The sequence below is a fragment of the Idiotropiscis lumnitzeri genome, chromosome 14 (assembly GCF_059441095.1).
Source record: "Idiotropiscis lumnitzeri isolate Australia: NSW breed Sydney's pygmy pipehorse chromosome 14, RoL_Ilum_1.0, whole genome shotgun sequence".
NCBI lineage: Eukaryota > Metazoa > Chordata > Actinopteri > Syngnathiformes > Syngnathidae > Idiotropiscis > Idiotropiscis lumnitzeri.
In genome coordinates, this window is record NC_142404.1 from 16,683,340 (window position 1) to 16,703,349 (window position 20,010).

General features: G+C 41.4%; 1 protein-coding gene across 1 annotated transcript in view; it reads left to right on the forward strand.

The window, feature by feature from the left end:
- The window catches only part of b3galt1b (beta-1,3-galactosyltransferase 1b), a 31,540-nt gene extending 11,553 nt beyond the window's left edge, over nucleotides 1-19,987 (forward strand). Inside the window, exon 2 of the mRNA XM_088315799.1 lies at nucleotides 14,952-19,987. Within this exon, the coding sequence (XP_088171925.1) occupies nucleotides 15,176-16,162 (987 nt within the window). The 5' untranslated portion in view covers nucleotides 14,952-15,175 and the 3' untranslated portion in view covers nucleotides 16,163-19,987. The remainder of the gene's footprint in view (nucleotides 1-14,951) is intronic.
- Nucleotides 19,988-20,010: the final 23 nt, after the last annotated feature.

The window sequence follows — 20,010 nt, forward strand, 5'->3', positions numbered from 1 at the left end:
GAGTTTGGAGCACAGCCAAGTGAAGGCAAACATGAGCCAGCACTTTGCAGCGCTAAACGGGTTCATGTGTGTACTCTGGTTAAAAACTTTTGCATTTGAAACGTGCTTGTCAGACATGACAGGAACATGGTAAAGAAAGAAATCCGACTTTGACAGCCTAGTCCTACATTGAAACCGTAGTTTGAAACCTTACTTTCAAAACCTAATCCTAATGTGAAACCCTACTTTGAAACCCTAACCCTAAATTGAAACCTTACTTTGAAACCCTAACCCTAATTTGAAACCCTAACCCTAATTTGAAACCCTAGTTTGAAACCCTAACCCTAATTTGAAACCCTACTTTGAAACCCTAACCCTAATTTGAAATCTTACTTTGAAACCCTAACCCTAATTTGAAACCCTAACCCTAATTTGAAACCCTAACCCTAATTTGAAACCCTAGTTTGAAACCCAAACCCTACTTTGAAACCCTAACCCTAATTGGAAACCCTACTTTGAAACCCTAACCCTAATTTGAAACCCTACTTTGAAACCCTAACCCTAGTTTGAAACCCTAACCCTAATTTGAAACCTTACTTTGAAACCCTAACCCTAATTTGAAACCCTAACCCTAATTTGAAACCCTAACCCTAATTGGAAACTCTAGTTTGAAACCCTAACCCTAATTTGAAACCCTACTTGGAAACCCTAGCCCTAATTTCAAACCCTAGTTTGAAACCCTAACCCTAATTTGAAACCCTACTTTGAAACCCTAACCCTAATTTGAAACCCTACTTTGAAACCCTAACCCTAATTGGAAACTCTAGTTTGAAACCCTAACCCTAATTTGAAACCCTACTTGGAAACCCTAGCCCTAATTTCAAACCCTAGTTTGAAACCCTAACCCTAATTTGAAACCCTAACCCTAATTTGAAACCCTACTTTGAAACCCTAACCCTAATTTGAAACCCTACTTTGAAACCCTAACCCTAATTGGAAACTCTAGTTTGAAACCCTAACCCTAATTTGAAACCCTACTTGGAAACCCTAGCCCTAATTTCAAACCCTAGTTTGAAACCCTAACCCTAATTTGAAACCCTACTTGGAAACCCTAACCCTAATTTGAAACCCTACTTTGAAACCCTAACCCTAATTTGAAACTCTAGTTTGAAACCCTAACCCTAATTTGAAACCCTACTTTGAAACCCTAACCCTAATTTGAAACCCTACTTTGAAACCCTAACCCTAATTTGAAACCCTACTTTGAAACCCTAACCCTAATTGGAAACTCTAGTTTGAAACCCTAACCCTAGTTTGAAACCCTACTTGGAAACCCTAGCCCTAATTTCAAACCCTAGTTTGAAACCCTAACCCTAATTTGAAACCCTACTTGGAAACCCTAACACTAATTTGAAACCCTACTTTGAAACCCTAACCCTAATTTGAAACCCTACTTTGAAACCCTAACCCTAATTGGAAACTCTAGTTTGAAACCCTAACCCTAGTTTGAAACCCTACTTGGAAACCCTAGCCCTAATTTCAAACCCTAGTTTGAAACCCTAACCCTAATTTGAAACCCTACTTGGAAACCCTAACACTAATTTGAAACCCTACTTTGAAACCCTAACCCTAATTTGAAACCCTACTTTGAAACCCTAACCCTAATTTGAAACCCTACTTTGAAACCCTAACCCTACTTTGAAACCCTAACCCTAATTTGAAACCCTACTTTGAAACCCTAACCCTAATTTGAAACCCTAGTTTGAAACCCTAACCGTAATTTGAAACCCTAACCCTAATTTGAAACCCTACTTTGAAACCCTAACCCTAATTTGAAACCCTAGTTTGAAACCCTAACCGTAATTTGAAACCCTACTTTGAAACCCTAACCCTAATTTGAAACCCGACTTTGAAACCCTAACCGTAATTTGAAACCCGACTTTGAAACCCTAACCGTAATTTGAAACCCTACTTTGAAACCCTAACCCTAATTTGAAACCCTAGTTTGAAACCCTAACCGTAATTTGAAACCCTACTTTGAAACCCTAACCCTAATTTGAAACCCTACTTTGAAACCCTAACCCTAATTTGAAACCCTACTTTGAAACCCTAACCCTAATTTGAAACCCTAGTTTGAAACCCTAACCGTAATTTGAAACCCTAACCCTAATTTGAAACCCTACTTTGAAACCCTAACCGTAATTTGAAACCCTACTTTGAAACCCTAACCCCAATTTGAAACCCTAGTTTGAAACCCTAACCCTAATTTGAAACCCTACTTTGAAACCCTAACCCTAATTTGAAACCCTACTTTGAAACCCTATCCCTAATTTGAAACCCTAGTTTGAAACCCTAACCGTAATTTGAAACCCTAACCCTAATTTGAAACCCTACTTTGAAACCCTAACCGTAATTTGAAACCCTACTTTGAAACCCTAACCCTAATTTGAAACCCTAGTTTGAAACCCTAACCGTAATTTGAAACCCTACTTTGAAACCCTAACCCTACTTTGAAACCCTAACCGTAATTTGAAACCCTACTTTGAAACCCTAACCCTAATTTGAAACCCTACTTTGAAACCCTAACCCTAATTTGAAACCCTACTTTGAAACCCTAACCCTAATTTGAAACCCTAGTTTGAAACCCTAACCGTAATTTGAAACCCTAACCCTAATTTGAAACCCTACTTTGAAACCCTAACCGTAATTTGAAACCCTACTTTAAAATCCTAACTCTAATTTGAAACCCTAGTTTGAAACCCTAACCGTAATTTGAAACCCTACTTTGAAACCCTAACCCTAATTTGAAACCCTACTTTGAAACCCTAACCCTAATTTGAAACCCTACTTTGAAACCCTAACCCTAATTTGAAACCCTAGTTTGAAACCCTAACCGTAATTTGAAACCCTAACCCTAATTTGAAACCCTACTTTGAAACCCTAACCCTAATTTGAAACCCTACTTTGAAACCCTAACCCTAATTTGAAACCCTACTTTGAAACCCTAACCCTAATTTGAAACCCTAGTTTGAAACCCTAACCGTAATTTGAAACCCTAACCCTAATTTGAAACCCTACTTTGAAACCCTAACCGTAATTTGAAACCCTACTTTGAAACCCTAACCCTAATTTGAAACCCTAGTTTGAAACCCTAACCGTAATTTGAAACCCTACTTTGAAACCCTAACCCTAATTTGAAACCCTACTTTGAAACCCTAACCCTAATTTGAAACCCTACTTTGAAACCCTAACCCTAATTTGAAACCCTAGTTTGAAACCCTAACCGTAATTTGAAACCCTAACCCTAATTTGAAACCCTACTTTGAAACCCTAACCCTAATTTGAAACCCTAGTTTGAAACCCTAACCGTAATTTGAAACCCTACTTTGAAACCCTAACCCTAATTTGAAACCCGACTTTGAAACCCTAACCGTAATTTGAAACCCTACTTTGAAACCCTAACCCTAATTTGAAACCCTAGTTTGAAACCCTAACCGTAATTTGAAACCCTACTTTGAAACCCTAACCCTAATTTGAAACCCTACTTTGAAACCCTAACCCTAATTTGAAACCCTAGTTTGAAACCCTAACCGTAATTTGAAACCCTAACCCTAATTTGAAACCCTACTTTGAAACCCTAACCGTAATTTGAAACCCTACTTTGAAACCCTAACCCTAATTTGAAACCCTAGTTTGAAACCCTAACCGTAATTTGAAACCCTACTTTGAAACCCTAACCCTAATTTGAAACCCTAACCCTAATTTGAAACCCTACTTTGAAACCCTAACCCTAATTTGAAACCCTAGTTTGAAACCCTAACCGTAATTTGAAACCCTAACCCTAATTTGAAACCCTACTTTGAAACCCTAACCGTAATTTGAAACCCTACTTTGAAACCCTAACCCTAATTTGAAACCCTAGTTTGAAACCCTAACCGTAATTTGAAACCCTACTTTGAAACCCTAACCCTAATTTGAAACCCTACTTTGAAACCCTAACCCTAATTTGAAACCCTACTTTGAAACCCTAACCCTAATTTGAAACCCTACTTTGAAACCCTAACCCTAATTTGAAACCCTAGTTTGAAACCCTAACCGTAATTTGAAACCCTAACCCTAATTTGAAACCCTACTTTGAAACCCTAACCGTAATTTGAAACCCTAACCCTAATTTGAAACCCTAGTTTGAAACCCTAACCGTAATTTGAAACCCTACTTTGAAACCCTAACCCTAATTTGAAACCCTACTTTGAAACCCTAACCGTAATTTGAAACCCTACTTTGAAACCCTAACCCTAATTTGAAACCCTAGTTTGAAACCCTAACCGTAATTTGAAACCCTAGTTTGAAACCCTAACCCTAATTTGAAACCCTACTTTGAAACCCTAACCCTAATTTGAAACCCTACTTTGAAACCCTAACCGTAATTTGAAACCCTACTTTGAAACCCTAACCCTAATTTGAAACCCTAGTTTGAAACCCTAACCGTAATTTGAAACCCTACTTTGAAACCCTAACCCTAATTTGAAACCCTACTTTGAAACCCTAACCCTAATTTGAAACCCTACTTTGAAACCCTAACCCTAATTTGAAACCCTAGTTTGAAACCCTAACCGTAATTTGAAACCCTAACCCTAATTTGAAACCCTACTTTGAAACCCTAACCGTAATTTGAAACCCTACTTTGAAACCCTAACCCTAATTTCAAACCCTAGTTTGAAACCCTAACCCTAATTTGAAACCCTACTTGGAAACCCTAACACTAATTTGAAACCCTACTTTGAAACCCTAACCCTAATTTGAAACCCTACTTTGAAACCCTAACCCTAATTGGAAACTCTAGTTTGAAACCCTAACCCTAGTTTGAAACCCTACTTGGAAACCCTAGCCCTAATTTCAAACCCTAGTTTGAAACCCTAACCCTAATTTGAAACCCTACTTGGAAACCCTAACACTAATTTGAAACCCTACTTTGAAACCCTAACCCTAATTTGAAACCCTACTTTGAAACCCTAACCCTAATTTGAAACCCTACTTTGAAACCCTAACCCTACTTTGAAACCCTAACCCTAATTTGAAACCCTACTTTGAAACCCTAACCCTAATTTGAAACCCTAGTTTGAAACCCTAACCGTAATTTGAAACCCTAACCCTAATTTGAAACCCTACTTTGAAACCCTAACCCTAATTTGAAACCCTAGTTTGAAACCCTAACCGTAATTTGAAACCCTACTTTGAAACCCTAACCCTAATTTGAAACCCGACTTTGAAACCCTAACCGTAATTTGAAACCCGACTTTGAAACCCTAACCGTAATTTGAAACCCTACTTTGAAACCCTAACCCTAATTTGAAACCCTAGTTTGAAACCCTAACCGTAATTTGAAACCCTACTTTGAAACCCTAACCCTAATTTGAAACCCTACTTTGAAACCCTAACCCTAATTTGAAACCCTACTTTGAAACCCTAACCCTAATTTGAAACCCTAGTTTGAAACCCTAACCGTAATTTGAAACCCTAACCCTAATTTGAAACCCTACTTTGAAACCCTAACCGTAATTTGAAACCCTACTTTGAAACCCTAACCCCAATTTGAAACCCTAGTTTGAAACCCTAACCCTAATTTGAAACCCTACTTTGAAACCCTAACCCTAATTTGAAACCCTACTTTGAAACCCTATCCCTAATTTGAAACCCTAGTTTGAAACCCTAACCGTAATTTGAAACCCTAACCCTAATTTGAAACCCTACTTTGAAACCCTAACCGTAATTTGAAACCCTACTTTGAAACCCTAACCCTAATTTGAAACCCTAGTTTGAAACCCTAACCGTAATTTGAAACCCTACTTTGAAACCCTAACCCTACTTTGAAACCCTAACCGTAATTTGAAACCCTACTTTGAAACCCTAACCCTAATTTGAAACCCTACTTTGAAACCCTAACCCTAATTTGAAACCCTACTTTGAAACCCTAACCCTAATTTGAAACCCTAGTTTGAAACCCTAACCGTAATTTGAAACCCTAACCCTAATTTGAAACCCTACTTTGAAACCCTAACCGTAATTTGAAACCCTACTTTAAAATCCTAACTCTAATTTGAAACCCTAGTTTGAAACCCTAACCGTAATTTGAAACCCTACTTTGAAACCCTAACCCTAATTTGAAACCCTACTTTGAAACCCTAACCCTAATTTGAAACCCTACTTTGAAACCCTAACCCTAATTTGAAACCCTAGTTTGAAACCCTAACCGTAATTTGAAACCCTAACCCTAATTTGAAACCCTACTTTGAAACCCTAACCCTAATTTGAAACCCTACTTTGAAACCCTAACCCTAATTTGAAACCCTACTTTGAAACCCTAACCCTAATTTGAAACCCTAGTTTGAAACCCTAACCGTAATTTGAAACCCTAACCCTAATTTGAAACCCTACTTTGAAACCCTAACCGTAATTTGAAACCCTACTTTGAAACCCTAACCCTAATTTGAAACCCTAGTTTGAAACCCTAACCGTAATTTGAAACCCTACTTTGAAACCCTAACCCTAATTTGAAACCCTACTTTGAAACCCTAACCCTAATTTGAAACCCTACTTTGAAACCCTAACCCTAATTTGAAACCCTAGTTTGAAACCCTAACCGTAATTTGAAACCCTAACCCTAATTTGAAACCCTACTTTGAAACCCTAACCCTAATTTGAAACCCTAGTTTGAAACCCTAACCGTAATTTGAAACCCTACTTTGAAACCCTAACCCTAATTTGAAACCCGACTTTGAAACCCTAACCGTAATTTGAAACCCTACTTTGAAACCCTAACCCTAATTTGAAACCCTAGTTTGAAACCCTAACCGTAATTTGAAACCCTACTTTGAAACCCTAACCCTAATTTGAAACCCTACTTTGAAACCCTAACCCTAATTTGAAACCCTAGTTTGAAACCCTAACCGTAATTTGAAACCCTAACCCTAATTTGAAACCCTACTTTGAAACCCTAACCGTAATTTGAAACCCTACTTTGAAACCCTAACCCTAATTTGAAACCCTAGTTTGAAACCCTAACCGTAATTTGAAACCCTACTTTGAAACCCTAACCCTAATTTGAAACCCTAACCCTAATTTGAAACCCTACTTTGAAACCCTAACCCTAATTTGAAACCCTAGTTTGAAACCCTAACCGTAATTTGAAACCCTAACCCTAATTTGAAACCCTACTTTGAAACCCTAACCGTAATTTGAAACCCTACTTTGAAACCCTAACCCTAATTTGAAACCCTAGTTTGAAACCCTAACCGTAATTTGAAACCCTACTTTGAAACCCTAACCCTAATTTGAAACCCTACTTTGAAACCCTAACCCTAATTTGAAACCCTACTTTGAAACCCTAACCCTAATTTGAAACCCTACTTTGAAACCCTAACCCTAATTTGAAACCCTAGTTTGAAACCCTAACCGTAATTTGAAACCCTAACCCTAATTTGAAACCCTACTTTGAAACCCTAACCGTAATTTGAAACCCTAACCCTAATTTGAAACCCTAGTTTGAAACCCTAACCGTAATTTGAAACCCTACTTTGAAACCCTAACCCTAATTTGAAACCCTACTTTGAAACCCTAACCGTAATTTGAAACCCTACTTTGAAACCCTAACCCTAATTTGAAACCCTAGTTTGAAACCCTAACCGTAATTTGAAACCCTAGTTTGAAACCCTAACCCTAATTTGAAACCCTACTTTGAAACCCTAACCCTAATTTGAAACCCTACTTTGAAACCCTAACCGTAATTTGAAACCCTACTTTGAAACCCTAACCCTAATTTGAAACCCTAGTTTGAAACCCTAACCGTAATTTGAAACCCTACTTTGAAACCCTAACCCTAATTTGAAACCCTACTTTGAAACCCTAACCCTAATTTGAAACCCTACTTTGAAACCCTAACCCTAATTTGAAACCCTAGTTTGAAACCCTAACCGTAATTTGAAACCCTAACCCTAATTTGAAACCCTACTTTGAAACCCTAACCGTAATTTGAAACCCTACTTTGAAACCCTAACCCTAATTTGAAACCCTACTTTGAAACCCTAATCCTAGTTTGAAGTACTCCAAGTAAAAGAAAAGTTGTTTGCAACCCAGTAAAGAATGAAACACAGGCTTTCGTTGTTCCAAGTGAATGTAAATGATCCTGCTTGGAATTTGTGTTTTTGTTTTACACCTCATCCCAATGCAAAGTGAGCCCAATGAAGAATTCTGCTCACCTCGTCTCATTTTGTACTGGATTCATTTATTGCTCCAATTGTTCTTGTTTGACCTTACGCAACACGAGCAACTTTTTGAAGGATGCTCGCTGGCGTCTCGTTCGCTTCCTCCATCCCGCCCCTCTAATAGGAGCCGTGGAGCCGCACGCTCGCCCATTAAGTGGTCTTGCGTCGAGCTTCCTGCCCTTCTGGGCTTCTGCTGGCTTCACGCTTTGTGGAAAAGCAGACAAGGTACACCGAGTGAGAAAAAAAAAAAATGTTTGGTAGTCCTCGGGATGGCCGGTCACGAGAGTCCCTTAATCGACTGCGAGGAAAAAAAACGATCAAATTATTTGATGAAGTGTTATTCCATTCCTGAAGAAATGATTTTTAATTGGACGAGAGGTTGCCGGAGAGTTTGGAACTTTGTCACACTGAGGAGGATAATAAATCCCGGCGGAGTTTGGCACAGTGTGGATGGATGGACACGGCGAGTTCGCTTGCCGTCACTCGTCATCGTCTTTCTTCTACTTTATCAAAAAATGAATTGCGATCCACTGGTCAATTCTAGTTTGCTTTTATGAACTTTTTAGTTTCTTTTTTTTTTTTACAAGATGTAAATAATATCAGTTGGGATTTAAAATTGTATTTTTATTTACAAGAATGCCTAAAATTGTAAAATGTTCAACTACATTTGAAAAACAGAAATAAATCAATATTTAACGATGACTTCAGAGCTGCCAACTGCTCCGGATTTCGTTACGCTTCTCACGAAATGCTGACCTTGTTTGCTGAAATTGTTTGAAAGCGAAATATTTTGTCGATAATTGCGATGTACGTTTACGTAATATTTCATGTCTGTGGCAAATTACAAGGACAAGTCGTGCCACACGGTGGACCTTCGTCGCCGGATTATTCTGAGCGCTAATGCGCAGACAACAGCTGTTTGCTAATGACAACTTCATCACAGAAATCAACCCAACTTTATTGATGGAGCGAGTAAAAACAACCATTGTTGCTTTCAAAGTGCTGAACGAGACGTAAACATCAGTCATGCCATGAGAGAGTGAAAAGAAATGAATCACACAAACATTGGGAAAAAAAATCAATTTTATTCATTTTCTAGCATTTCTCTTGGCTGCGTTCTTTATCTTTATTTTTTTTGTCCAATCAAATTTCAGCATGTGAATGTAATCTGCACTCGGCCTTCAGAGTCGGTCGTGCTGCCCGACGTAAATTCAACTAGATTTGCAAAAACAGATCGCTGTCCTCTCATTGGTTGTGATGAGTAAACGAAGCTTCAAATCGGCTTCATGAACCACTTGTAGTATTTTTGGCCTCCACTAGGGGGCACTTTCAGTTCAACATTGGGCTGCAACCATTTTTTAAAGCAACAGCGCCATCTACAGGACTCAAAAATACAACAAGTGGTTCATGAAGCAAACTTGAAGCTTCATCTTCCCATCACTACTCATTGGTTGCGTTTCGTCCTGAATTAAGGGCAAAATAATGAAATGAGGCTTGGAGCTCAAGGAAGAAGGCTTGACGATTGGGACTGGCAAAGGAAGTGTCCTGTTCCGTTGCTTTCTGCGGATGCCAACATATTGAATGGGAATGCATAATTCATGCCGAAGCTTTGAGAGTGAGGGGGTCGTGTGCAATGAAGAGAGAGACCATTTTTTTTTTTTTTTTTTTTTAACTTTAACAAAAGCGTGATGTAAATGGCTCCTGTCTCGGAAATATGTTTGCAGATTGCATCGCTTTTGCTGTCAGGGCAACAGAAACATAACTGCGGTAGATGATCGCTCGCCTCCGTCCGCCCTGAGGTGTCAAGGCCTACATTTTCGAAACAAAAGGAAAAAACACATGCCGCCTGTGCAAAGTGTACGAAGGTCGCGACAGCTTTCGCTCGCCATCTGGACCGACGACATGCGGGCTTGGCTCATTTTTGGAAAGTAAGCGTAATTACATGAAATGATATTTTCGTCCAAAAGAAGGGACGAGCTTCAGCGGAGACGACTTGTTGATCCAGTTTTTTGGCCACCGACCTGATACAGTATGCGACCGATGATTTCGTGCTGATTCTTCTCACAGTTGCCAATGGTTACCGGGCATCTCCTTTCAACGCTGCAGTTTCCTCGGTGTGCTTTGAGCCAAATCGCTGACTGGGGAACAGTGGTGGGCAGGAACTGAGTACAAATACTTCAAATACTTTATTGTACTTGAGCAGATTATTCACACACCACATTTTTTTGCTGCTACCTTTACAAGCAATGGAGATTTGAACACAAATGGTGCTGCAACACATGGACAGACAATATGAAAATATTCTCGGGAAAATTTTTCTTTATCCCCTGCAAAAAATCAATATTATAAGACCCGGGCTGATATAAATCATATAATCAGACCAATTTTTGCCAATTTTAAAAGAGCTAATACCAACCGATTAAATTGGCTGACTGATTAATCGGCGGTGGCCAAAATATTACTGCAATTTACTTCCTTGAAAGGCCTCCAGATGACAGCAGGCTTTGGGAGCCACATCAGAAGTGACCCATAATTCGCCCCGACCGCATCCAGCCGGCCATCATTTGTGTCGCATCCCGTTTCATCCTGAAATCCGAAATGTGGCCAAATGAAACCGAATCGGTGTTCAGTAACCCGAAACTCCGGCTGGTTCCTGGCTTGCTTGCCAGGTTCTTTCTCGGTGGCGTCCCAATTTCATTCGGATGCTTCACAAGTCTCATTGTGAGGGGCTGCTGGTTTTGTCGTTTTTTAATTTTTTTTTCATATTTTTCAACATATAATCAGCTTGCGCTGGAGAATAATAACGCGAAGACGGTCACCGCTCCAAAGACGAAGCAGATTTCAATGCAAGATCCCACGACGAGACGCGAGGCATCATTTTGTCACACGCCAAACTCCCTCACGCCGTTGCCTTTTTTTTCCTGATCGAATGTTACGCCGGCCCTTTTATTACCTTTCAAAGCTCCGTTACGCTTTACTTTCTTTTGACGTTTTCATTTTGCGTGACATCCATCCCCGGTGTGGGAAATTGCGTTTTCCCCACGTACAAGACGGCAAAAGTTGCTTATACAGCTTTGTGTCAAAAGAAACTTTTATTGGGGAGTAATTGACAAGCCGCTTCGGAATCTCACTGCCATTAAGAAACATATTTTGCATTTCTGACTACGCTTTCACACAGCGTAGTCGTCGAGATGTTTAAAAAAAACAAAAACAAAAAAACAGCCCTTTCAAATAGGTCAGTGGAGAGTCCAATCATCCGCAGCACCATCTGTCTCTCTAATGACTACCTGACTGCTGCGTGTGACACGCTTGGCTCGAAGCGCTTCTTCCGCAAATGTCTTCTCATGAGGTCTTTTCAAAATATGTGATCAGACATGTCGGTTATAATTAGCATTTCCTATCATGCGTCTTCATGAAACGCTGTTCTCATCAGCGTGTTTCCGCTTCCGGGTTTGTGCCGAAAAACTGGACCGTCTTATGCGATTCAGGCAGCACGGCGCTTCGTACGTTTGCCTCACATTTGAGGAGGGGGATGAACAATTATGAAAAATAATGCTTTTTTTTTTTTTTTTGCAATTTAATGTGATTAATTTTTCAAATGTTTTTTTTAAATTAATCTGTATGACAACAAAGGGTTAGGCTTATGTTAAAAAAAAAAAAAAAAAGCAACTGAACCGTAAATGAATTAGCAAAACAGTTCATCTACTTCCCACGTACTTAATATTTTGACTTGAGGTATTTTTAAACCTTCCCAACTCAAAACCACTTTTCATGTTTCATAAAACAATAATATGTAACGTCATCGTGAAGAAGGCTCCGGTTGGAACTTTGAAGGATGGAATTTGCCTGCGTTCTCTCCAGGTTTCCTCCCACAAAAAAATGTTAGGACTGGTACACACATTTAATCTTAAAGGGGCGGTCAGTCCCAAATTTTTTTGTAGGCCCACTCGTCGAATGACAACATTATGGTTAATGTTGCATTTGTGGAATATAAGTCAAGCGGTAAAAGTCAACCATCTCAGCGAGCGGCCATTTTGTCACTTCTGTCGACTGAAAATGACATCACAGTTACTCAGGCGCAGACAACAACTAATCATGGCTCAGTTTCAGAAAACAGGTTAGTCGTGATTAGTTGTTAGAGCAAATGTGATGTCATATTCACTCGACAAAAAGTGACAAAATGGCCGCCTCCTGAGCTGGCTAAAAAAAAACAAAACATTTTGCTGTTTAACTCATATTCCGCAAACACAATATTAATCAGAATGCCATGTCTAGACAAGTGAAGGCAAATACATTTTATTGTAATTTTTTTTGTTGTTGAGGGTGGACGTCCCCTTTAAGAAATTAATTTACACAAAGATTAAGAGAAAATCTGACATTTTCTACTTTTGAATGGACTGTGTGGTGAGTTACGATAATCTCAACACAGCACACCACAGATGATCCCGTTCCACTCCTGATCTCCAATCTAGTCTTCCAAGACGTAATCGAACAAAAACGTAACAACAAACGGAAAAAGACGCAACGCAAAAACGGAGCCAATGATGACATCGCGAACACCAGTTAAATATTTTACTTTGCACACGCGGACACGGTGTGATTTAAGGTCACGACTTATGATTGAAATCAAGGTAACGTCATTGAAATGTCGCCCCCTGGTGATTTATTTCATCAGATTTTTTTGGGGGGGGCTTTGTGTGAACTTGCTAAATCGAACGTGGCAACGTATTAGGCGGGCGACGGCGCCACTGGAAAAACACTTTGGAGGGCTGTCTACCGATGGCCTCGCAGCCGTGAATCAAAACATTTTTGTGGTGCGTGTCGGCGAGCATAATAAGCCTTTTTAGAAAGCGGTCCGCCAAAGTGTTTGTCCGGCGGCTCGCGGAACGGAATGTCACGTTTTGATGAATGTTTGTTTTTCTTTGCGTTATCATAAAACTTGATAAATTGCCTTTTTCTTTTGGCACTACAGGCTAATTATGGCGCTCATTCAATCCGATCGTGTGTTTTCCATTAAGTGCGTACGATGCCCTAAAAGTGGAAAGCTGCTCGGGAGTTCACCGTATGGTATTGACTGCGGACTTTTATGAGCGACTCTGAATTTGACATCCAATATTGCGGCCGATTGGAATAATAACTCGAGCGGCTTGGCCGAAGGCTCGGGCTCCGCGCTGGAGCAACGGACAGCCTTCGGCTGAAATCTTTAACGTCCCGCAAAACTGTAACAATTAGACCTGAGGAGAAAAAATCAACGAACTGGTGTTGTGCTGAAAAAGGTGCTTTGCTGTCTTTGTCAGCAGGGTTGGCCCGAGGCAATGTGGTGACCGCCCCTTTAAGAAACATTTTTTTTTTTCAGGATCGAGCCCACTTTGACCTGCAATATGAACACGGGGTGTGTAGACTTTACAGAAATACAGATCCCTCTTAATATTGTCATTGAAAGTTACAGATTTAAAAAATTTTTTTGACATCATTTCAATACAAAATGATATAATACTTTGTCTGCACATTTTTTGGAATCTGTAGAACAGAAATTTGACTTTCTCCGTCCAAACTGTAAACATTCACAAGTGTGTGTGTGTGTGTATGAAAAATAAGAAACCCAAATGAGCTTTGAAAAAGTTGTTTAGAAAAATCCACCGGAGTTTCTGTTTTACTCTCTGGCACCCAAAAGGGGCTGCCACGTAAACATTGGCTCCGCTGTGCCTCATAAATTATTACACCCCAATGTGGAAAGTAAGATTTCAACATGAAACGCAAAGCTGCTCGCTTCCAGATGGCCTTTTTTTTTTTGTGTAATTGAGCATGTGTGGAAACTCGTTGCTAACAGTTTGGAGGATAATCCTTCCCCTCCCGTGCTCATTTATTTAACCTCACAATAACCAGATCTTTAAACTCCGCCCGACCTCCGGTACCGGCAAATGCGAATGATTGATAAACACGAAACCCCGCCAGCCGCCATAATAAATTACGGCTTGGTTATGTAAATCCTCCGAGAAATAAGAGTCATTTTGTTTCCGCGGAAGTTGAAGTTTAAGATGAAAGACGACGCGCGCTCAATATTGGCGATGGGATAAAACAGCAAGACAACTTTGGTAAAAGCACGCCGGGCTAATTTCTCACTGGAGTGCAGATCCGTTTAACTACGATCGTGATCCAGACGCTTGTGTGTGTGTGCGTGCGCGTGTGTTGTAGCCGTTTTGAGTTGTTCGACATGCGATTCAAATCTCGTCATTCTATTCGATAGCCATCAACTCGGACGTATTTTTCATTTGAATTGCGGATGATCATCTGGACGTGATTTGCCTTTCATAAATGATAAATGACAGTGGAAGAAATGCAGACACGAGGTGACTAATTTCTTACACCAGGAGTCACCAACCGGCTGTAGTTTGGCGACCGGGGTAAATTCGGCGCAGAGGGGCTGCATAAATCTGCATATACTTAAAAACTGCGCCGTTGTGGGCGTGAACACAACCGACTCCTCCCGTTCCATTTAATTGCGCAAAACTCACATGGAATCATTTCTGGGTGGGAAAAGGACACGGTGATCGGAGTATTGGCACTCAAGTTTGGTTGGCGTGACAATTTAAGGCGGGACCCTCAATAAATGATGACCGCAGACAAAATGTGTGGAGGTTTCTTTTTACTTCTGTTCAGCGTATGTCGAACATGTCACATGTTAATAGTATGTTTTTCATTCTCCTTCAGGTATAAACGGGAACGCTGCAGATGAATCGGACGGCCGTCGATTTTCAGCTGCGTTGCATCAAAATGCAAACAGCGTCACGCCTCGGTGAAACAATCGATTAGTGACAATTCATGTCAAACGGCACACCGCAGCGGCTCAATGCGGCCTTGCCGGGTGGGACAGCGCACATGGACAGATGGCCGTCTAAAATCCAGCTCCTCGCAACACACTTAAATGCGGCATAATGCCTTCAAAGGTGTCCTGTCTTTACATCCTGACAGTGGTGTGCTGGGCCAGCGCTCTGTGGTACTTGAGTTTATCTCGACCCACGTCCACCTACGTGGGTCACATGTCGCTGCCTTTGCGCAAGAGCGCGAAAGCCGCCAAGAACGCCAGCTTCAGCAACATCCGAGCGCGCCCGCTCAACGCGCACGCCTACCGGTTTGTCATCAACGAGCCCAACAAGTGCCAAGGCAGCGCCCCCTTCCTGGTCATCCTCATCAGCACCACGCACAAGGAGTTCGACGCGCGCCAGGCCATCCGCGAGACCTGGGGCGACGAGAGCACCTTCAGCGACCTCCGCATCCTCACCATCTTCCTCCTGGGCCGCAACACCGACGGCGTCCTCAACCAGATGGTGGAGCAAGAGAGCCAGATCTTCCACGACATCGTGGTGGAGGACTTCATCGACTCCTACCACAACCTCACCCTCAAGACCATGATGGGAATGCGCTGGGTGGCCACGTTCTGCCCCAAAGCGCAGTACGTCATGAAAACCGACAGCGACGTTTATGTCAACATGGACAACTTGCTCTACAAGCTCCTCAAACCCGCCACCAAGCCGAGAAAGCGGTACTTCACAGGCTACGTGATCCACGGCGGTCCCATCAGGGACATGCGCAGTAAGTGGTACATGTCCAGAGACTTGTACCCCGAGAGCAAGTACCCGCCGTTCTGCTCGGGGACGGGCTACGTTTTCTCGTCGGATGTGGCCGAGCTTGTCTTCAAGACTTCGCAACACACCCGACTGTTGCACTTGGAGGACGTGTACGTGGGTTTGTGTTTGCGAAAGCTGGGCATACACCCTTTTCAGAACACGGGCTTCAATCACTGGAAGATGGCGTACAGCCTGTGCAGGTACCGACGGGTCATCACAGTCCACCAGATCTCCCCCGAGGAGATGCATCGCGTTTGGAATGACATGTCCAGCAAGAAGCACCTGAGATGTTAAAAGGAGGATGGCCGTCCTCGCTGGTTTGCCTTTTGCGTCTTTTTCCAAATGTCATCAGCGACATACTGAATGATGGAACGACAAAAAAAAAAAAAAAACTCTGGAGGCTGCTGCAAATCGGAAATGTATTTGTGTGTTAATCGGCGCTCGGGATGGGAACGGGAATCCGTTATGCCGCAAGATGTCGGCAAAGCACGAGCGCCTTGACTCGATTTAACTCGTCTTGGCATTAAACTGCCACAAGATGGCACTAAAGTGAAGCGACTCGCCAATATTCAGGAGAATCTTGTCATCACGATGTTACCCAAAATTCTTAATAATCAAATAATCGATTAATTGATCATCATGCCAACTTTGTGGGAGCCACATTTCCACCAAGCGGCACTTTGCCGCAGAACGGTCGGGATCGGTAATCTACGCAATGTGGTCGTGCGTGATATGGCGAAGTTTCGGTCTCTGTAATTCCCCGTTTGAGAGACATTATCTCCAATCTGATTGCGATTTGTTATAATTACTCTTGAAGATATCTTAAAAGTCATCTTCGGGTCAGGGCTAGATGGCGTTTGTCAAAGATGGCCTGGCAATAGTTGCGTCCACTAGTGAAGGGGAAAATGAAGCTTCAAATTTGCTTCGTGAACCACTTGTTGTATTTTTGAGTCCTGTAGATGGCGCTGTTGCTTTAAAGGAAGGGTTTCCAAAATGCGTGTGACAACCAAAACGAACGCGCTTGCCGCTAGGTGGAAAAGGGATCCAATCAATGCGGGAGATGATTCATCGTGTTGGCATTTGCCTCTCGATGTTTTCACGAGGTCGAGTTCCAGCAGAACATTCGTCAAACGCATCGAGTCAATAAATGCTATTCTCAAACGTAGGCTCACCATTTTTCAAGCGTTTGCCCTTTTGAGCATCGACAGAACTTTTGGTTTTTGCCGATCTTCGCCTCGGCCATGATTAAGGCCGTCAAGAAATGCGAGTTTGAGGTCGGGACGATCGGCGAATCAGTCTGTTGTCTTTACTATGAGCGTACATTCGGGGTTTGGATTTACATGGAAGGTACAAGGTCCAGATTGCGATTTTTTTTCTTGGATACAGCATACGGATGTCACGCTTGAATTGCCGATTGGATCTGATCGTTTCCGCTACAGTCACATCGACAATTATCTGATATACGTCTTATTTTTATCATTTTGACGAGGCCTGATACTGATCTGAAGATCTCATTTCTCAAGTCTCGCCTTTCATCAACTAAGCCAAGTGTAACTTAATAAACATATCCGTGACCGTGGAATTGAAGGCAACTTGACTTTTCTCCCTGGCTAAAAACATCGAACCTTTTTTCACCAAAAAGGTTCCGTCGTTGATGTGGCTTTGCAATATCAAACCAGGTGCATTCAAAACGGGAATTGTGGACTTTGGACGGGTATTTTGGCAAAGTTACCATGACCATTCGAAATCAATACCGGCCCACCATGACACGTGCGCGCGAAGAAAGGAGGGTGCAATTTCATTTTTGGGCCACAGGTGGCAGTAGCAATTAGGAACGCAAAATCCTGCAGAGAGCAACTGTAACAAAATGAAATCAAAATAAAGTTTAGTTTTTTTCAATAAATAGAAAGTGAAACTACATTTTACATTTATAAAACAAACTATAATCATACCAAAGTGTATTGGTTTGCGGCGTGAACTTCCACGGTTTTAAATGCATTTATTTCAGGATTATATGAATGTACAGATGCTCCATATATTAAAAAAATTTAAAAAAAATCTAATACCAAGAAGAACAAAAGCTAAACTTAAAGAACATATTTTCCCCAAAATTACAAAAAAAATAAATAAATGAAAACTAATTGAATTGGGAAAAAAAAGTCCAATGGAACTAAAAACTAACCATAATGAAGATTCCAAAATGATCAGCCTGATCTGTGCCAGTTTGGCTAAAGTGTCAGTCAGCAGCAGAATGTGCACCACAAAGCACTTTGGGAATATAAAACGTTACCTTATGCGTCCCGGTGATTGACGGGCGACCGATCCATTCACCTTGCCTCTGGCCTTCAATGAACTGCAGCAAGCTTTAGCTTACCCTCCACTCTAATTCGGACACATGCAAACTAAAATTTTTTATTTTTTTTTTTAATTCATGGATGGATTGTTAGTGTCCTCCAACCATTCACAAGGGAACAGGACAGAGCCTGCTGCAAATTTAAAAAAAAAAAAAAACTTGAGAAATTGATGCATTACAATTGCTGAGAGATGCCACAAGATGGCGACAATTCCCTACTTTCCTATTGGACGGCTCCATTCTTCACTTCAACATAGTTCCTTGGTGCCAAGATGCAACGCACTGCTGCCAAAGCAATACTTTCATATTGGACAGAGCTTTGGCTCGAGCACAAAAACAAGACATTTTCAGCAAATAATGGCTTAAAGATGCCCCCCCCCAAAAAAAATGTGAATACGGGGGAACGCTATTAACTTTCAACCGTGGTTAACATATTGATGGAGGCCAGGACGGGCTTTGTGTTGGACCACTCTACCTGCCCGACAGCATGCGTAGGAATTTCCTTGAACACCACTTGACTTCCCGGTTGCTTCCACCTGTCACACCGATTATCCATTTTGAATGCACCTGAACATCAGCAGAAAAAGAAAGATGTCGTGAACAGAACCTATTGATACATTTAGAAAAACAGCCGTCCATTTAGTGGCATGCTGATGCCGTTTTCAGGTGACCTTGGTTCAAACCCCGCCCCAGAGTGACAACCTCCCGCCCTCCGCTAAACGTCCTCGAGCGAGACACTGAAGCGCCGCGGCCGCTGAGTCGGCACTCTCGGTCGGCTTCCTGGAGTGCTTGCGATGATTAAAATGTCACATTGATTTGGTCAATCCCGCGCATTAACTCGTTCAAAATGATCGTTTACAAATCGATACAAAACACATTACGAGTAGAAAAAAAGCGGACTTGCCTCTGAAGCCGAATGCTTCTTTGTTACTCGTGTATTCTTCCAACGCGGTGGGGAAAGTTTGGTGAGACACAAATCCATGAAACAAACACCTGTGGGAAGAACTCGGAGAAGGTAAGACAAGCAAGGCCCTCGCTTACAATTCGGTCAGACAGCCTCCACAATCTTAGAGAAAGTTTTCCCAGGAGAGGGGGAAGCTGTTTTAGCAGCAAGGTGGGAAGCGGCGAGAAAAAAAATGAATATTTTATTACATTTTGACTTGCGGTAGCTTACCCAATATTTGTATTCACATAATATTGACCCGAAACAAATCAATAACCAGGCCACCGCTCTTCTTCCCTTCGCCGACTCATAACAAAAAATGTATTCGCTCTAAAATAATCCGTCCCTAAAAAGACAAGCGCAAACAGACGGTAATTCAATGTTTTCCACGTACGAGCGTGGATGATAATCAAAGCACGAGTGACTTGACGACTTGGTGATGATGTCACCATCTCCAAACGTAATATTTCAATGTGTATTTTAGTCTCCAAACGCCCTTCTCATCGTTCTGTGCCTCCATAAAGCAGCTGCTCTTGCTTCAGTACGCAGTCTGGTGGCAAATTGATTTGTGCGACAGTTGCTGAGAGCGTCGCAGGATCTTGCAAATAAGCGCCTCACGTTATCGGTTGGGGTTGATCGCAGAAGCGAATGACGGATTTGGTGTGTGTCTGCGGCGTTCAAGGCCAAATGTCATCATTTTATTTTGCAGTATGTGAAGCTAATGTGACATTATCTACCCCCGCAAAGGGTTGTGAGATATTTCATGTTTTTTTATATCTAAAAAAATAATAATACTTGAATAAAGTTATATTGCTGCTTTTGACTTGCTTGTTTCAAGTTCTTCTT